This window comes from Clarias gariepinus, chromosome 20 (assembly GCF_024256425.1).
Source record: "Clarias gariepinus isolate MV-2021 ecotype Netherlands chromosome 20, CGAR_prim_01v2, whole genome shotgun sequence".
Lineage (NCBI taxonomy): Eukaryota > Metazoa > Chordata > Actinopteri > Siluriformes > Clariidae > Clarias > Clarias gariepinus.
This window is the reverse complement of record NC_071119.1, coordinates 29,691,377-29,696,121: the sequence shown is the minus strand read 5'-3', so window position 1 is coordinate 29,696,121 and position 4,745 is coordinate 29,691,377. Positions and strand designations below refer to the sequence as shown.

At 41.7% G+C, this 4,745-nt stretch overlaps 1 protein-coding gene across 1 annotated transcript; it reads right to left on the bottom strand.

Moving 5' to 3' along the window:
* Positions 1 to 1,438: 1,438 nt before the first annotated feature.
* On the bottom strand, positions 1,439 to 4,474 carry LOC128508489 (butyrophilin subfamily 2 member A2-like). The gene is made up of 6 exons (XM_053479834.1): positions 4,444 to 4,474; positions 3,810 to 3,872; positions 3,335 to 3,679; positions 3,078 to 3,236; positions 2,141 to 2,265; positions 1,439 to 1,552 (listed from the first exon to the last, which is right to left on the bottom strand). The coding sequence occupies exons 1-6, from the start codon at positions 4,472 to 4,474 to the stop codon at positions 1,439 to 1,441; spliced, it is 837 nt and encodes a 278-aa protein (XP_053335809.1).
* Between the last annotated feature and the right edge of the window lie 271 nt (positions 4,475 to 4,745).

The following is a 4,745-nucleotide window of genomic DNA, read 5'->3' as shown; positions in this document are numbered from 1 at the left end:
AACAGAGTGAACAGTCCATTGTTGGGATGGCTGAGGTCCTTCAGTATCTTCCTGGCCTTGGTCCAGCACCGCCTGCTGTAGATTGAGTGCAGGTCAGGGAGCTCGGTGTGGATGATGCGCTCAGCTGATCGCACCACCGTCTGTAGAGCTCGTCTGTCCTGCATACTGATGTTCCCGAACCAGGTCGTGATATTTCCCGTCAGGATGCTCTCTATGGTACAGGAGTAGAAATTCCTGAGCACCTTAGAGGGCAGTCTAAAGTCTCTCAAGCGTCTGAGGTGGTAGAGTCGCTGCCGGGCCTTTTTTACCACGGTGTTGATGTGACAGGACCATGACAGGTCCTGCGTGATGTGAACACCGAGGTATCTGAAGCTGTCCACTCTCTCCACTGGGCTCCTGTTGATGATGGGGGTCTGGTAGTTCCTCACCTACTTTGTACTGAAGTCCACTATCAGCTCCTTTGTCTTGCTTTACAGCAGCAATTCCATTAGTATGCGCTCACGCGAGTGTCATTAGCGATGTTCCTTGCTAATTTTTCTGATAAAACAGTCTTTTTGTTAATGTGTGTGTGTTTGCATGCACATTACACACACACACACAGTACACAAGTTCCAGAGGCGGTGGAGTAGTGCACTCTTCAGGCTTGCTGCTACCAGGAGAAGAGGGTGCTGCAGGTTTCTGTGTAACCAGGGAGGTGGCGAGGGTCTGGCCTGTAAGGCATGGTCAGCATTACCTCTTCTTACATCAATTCCCCCAGGGATTCCATGAGAGGCTGATTCTCCCATTACTGCGAGTGCCTTCTTTTCCAGTGGTGTTAGTGGTGACACTGGACTGGACCCAGCACCTGTCATTGCCCAGTGTCTTCGGACTGCTGCAGCTCTGACCTTTGCATGGCTCGCGAAATCATGCCATTTTTTCCGCACATCCTGCCAGTCTCTGGGTGCACCTGAACCGGAGGATCTTCCTCGCAATGTCACTCCAGATTTCTTTTTTAGTGCTGTTACACACATTTGTTTCTGAAGCTGGCGAAGAGTGTTGTCTTGTGGATGTACACCTCGTCCAGCTAAATTCCTACTTCTTCTGATGAGAAGCTTGGAGCCCTTTTTTTTCGTTGCCTCTTCTCTGCCATCTTCTCCATACAGCAGCAATTCCGTTAGTATGCGCTCATGCGAGTGTCATTAACGATGTTCCTTGCTAATTTTTCTGATTAAACAGTCTTTTTGTTAATGTGTGTGTTTGCACGCACATCACACACACACACACACAGCGCCTGCGCGCATAAACAGAAACACTTATCTGTCGGGACTTATTTTTCCCACATTAGTGAAAGTGTAGATGTGTGAGTGTGTATTAATATTATAAAATGACAGTGTGTGTGTATCACAGTCTAAAAACACTTCCACTGCTGTCAGCTCTTTATTAATGTCTGGGAGTGAAATCACTTCTGTTTGATCTCTGATATAAACTCCTTTATCTCTTTCATAACAGAGAACCCAGAACCCATCCTGTGGTGTAAACTCGACGCTGTACTCTTTCTCAGCTTCATCACTCGCTACACCAACAAACCAGGAGAGTTTTACTGTTTTCTGTGACCAGCCTGAAACCTCTCTTTACACAGAGTGAAGATTTTATAATCAGGATTGTTAATGTCCCAGTGAGGGTTTGATGTAGAGCTCCTTACTTCATTTTCTTTGTGTCTTAGAAACGCTGGAGTTTCATTTGGGTCGATGCTGATGTTCACTGCAGAAATAAATTAATTTATTATTCACTCCTCAAACTTACAGTAATACAGTAATGTTAAACATAATTTATTTCTTACCTTTGTATTTCTTTACATGGTGCAAATCTGTGATATAATAATAAAAAGTAACATTAAAGCACAGGGAGATTTTTTAATTACAAAAGCCTTATAAATACAAATCTATATTATCTTTAGAGATGACCATGGTCTGGTTCAAATTTTAACATCTCAAAAGTTTAAACAAAAATGCACACACACTTCCGTTGTTTTAGATTCTGACCACATGATTAACATTACATCATCATTAAAAGGGATTAGTTTTTTCTTTATATCTCAGTACTTCTCTTTATATATGTTTATATTATTTTGCTTGAATACTTACAATAATATGTAACTTACTGTAACTGTTCTCTGACGTGGTGATAGTGGGTCTGGGATCTGAGGTGGAGAAAGCAGGTTCGGGATCTGAGGTGAGGGCAGCAGGATCAGCCTCTGAAGTGGATGCAGTAAGTGTAGGATTAGAACTGGTGATTTTAAGCATGAAATTTGTGGTGGAGACATCAGGTGTTGTGCTGTAACTCCATTAACCTTATACATAAGGTATATGTACCTCAGTTTCTGACTGAGTTCCTGCTGTTTTATATGTAAATAAATCTTTCGTTATTATCACTCATATGATTATCACTACCATGATTAGCTGGATTTTTCTTCATTCAGTGAATTTTACTCCAGCACCTACCTCCTGTACTGTCTGTCCCTTTTCTCCTGGAGAGAATCAGACCTACAGCAGAGAGAAAACTCTCCTGTATTAGACAGCACAAAGACCCGATAAAGACCTGATAAAGACCTGATAAAGACCTGCTCCAGCACTCATCTTCCAGCTCTACTACTACTACTCATCTTCTCATCTACTATCTACAGAGACTGTATAGTTACAGTGTGACAAGACTTCCTGTATAGTCTATTGGACTCCATCAGGGGCTCAGTGATGCTCCATCAGGACGGCGTACTGTTACACTTAATACTGTTCTCATCTACATACATGTGTCTGTCTTAAAGAGCAACTTCTAGTTAGTGTCAGATTTGTTTTCTATGTTCCTCTTCCATAATTCAAATATTATTAAGTCAACTTTTGCATGACACCTTTTTTACGTAGCACACAATACACTGCAATTCCAATGACACACAGCACCAGAAGAACGGGAATGATGATGATGATGTATCCAGTTAACGACTCTGACATCTACACTCCCTACAGAGTCTGAGGATAATAAAAAGTGCTTTGTTATTTCTGTTTTTAGGATCTTTAATGTAAGTGTAGATGAGTAGATCTTACTGTTGGTGAACGTGTCGTTACTGAGATGTTTCAGATCTCTCCCATCTTTATCTGTCCAGGTGATTGATGGCTCAGGAACCCAACCATGTGACTGACAGCTAACATTCACCTTCCCTTCTCCTGCTTCATGTATGGAAAGAACAGGAGTGGATCCCACCACTGAGAGAGAGAGAGAGAGAGAGAGAGAGAGAGAATTAAATAGTTAGATTCCCCATGAACATTTAATCTGTAAAACTATTTAATGCACTAAGTGTTACCTCTCAGTCTGAGGGTCACTGTGGCCTTGTCATACCACATATCAGTGCTCACATGACATGTGTAGTCTCCTCTATCTGCTAGTGTCAGGTTCTCCAGTTTCACAGAGACGTCTCCTTTCTCCAGATCTCCTAACAGGAACACTCTGCCCTGGTACTGAACATCTACACGACTCTTCTGGATCTGTTTATTTTCATAGAGGAGTATTGGGGTGTCATACATTTTGGGACGGTACCAGCGCACTTCCTGGTTTCGAACATCCATGTTGTTGGTGACAGCACAGTGCAGAGACACAGAGGAACCAAGGAGCCCTGAGACTGGAGACTCAACCTTCACTGAAAATATTACTGGAGGAGAGATTAGACCACACTTAATCAGCATTATGGAATTCAATAATTATGATTTAACAATTAACAGAGTGAAGGGTGGTAATATGAAAGTAATAATGGAAAAAAAAAATAGAATAATCCGACTGACCAGAAGAAGCCTGGTGGCTGAGAGATGGATACAGAAACAGTAAAACCCATCTCAGTGGTAGAGCTTTAAAGAGAAGAATAAGACAAAAAAAAACATTATTTAAGTCAATTCAATTGCTTGTTGTTCATGAGCTCATGTTCATGATTGTATTTCTAAATTTAATACCATTCTATTAGTAGTTACTGGCATTTACACTTGTAATGCTCAGATCTTATTTTAGAGCTAATTACACTATTACAGGGTCTAGAATTTAAATATGGGCTAATAATACTAACTTCCGGTGTTGCGCAATCTTCACTGAGCAAGTAAAGACACGTGACAACAACAATTACCAAACAAAACTAAAGTGTATTAAATGAAAAAGACAAACAAACAAATAAGGTGCACCAACAAAACAATATATACAAAATATATACAACTGTGAACAAAATCTGAAATGTATGCGTGTGTGTGTGTGCGTATGTTTGAATGTCCAAGTCCGTGTTATTGTGAATGTATGTAATGGTGAACGGGAGAGATGGCTCGGTCTCACCGGTAATAGATGTTAAGTCCGGGAGCACGAGAAATGGAATGAGATGGGTACTGAATGGGTCCAATAAACTGTAATCCATGGGTAAAACAATCAATCGCTCACTCTCTATTCCACACAGCGCTGCAATCTTCATCTCTCCACCCCGAGTCCTTTGCCGATTCAGGCTTTATACCGGCACATGTGACCCGATAGGTCATCGGGGTTCCCTCGCACCCCAACCAGAGCTTAACCTTGGACCCTAAACACTTTCAGGAGACAAAATAAACCAAAGTGGGTTGCTAACAAAGCCCTGTGGTTTTATTTGGAATATTTTAGCAAATGATTCACTCTCCCCAAGTGTGAACAGTGTCAGCTGTTCTCACCTACAGTATACATTCAGAGGAACTTTAATGCGCCTCTCCACA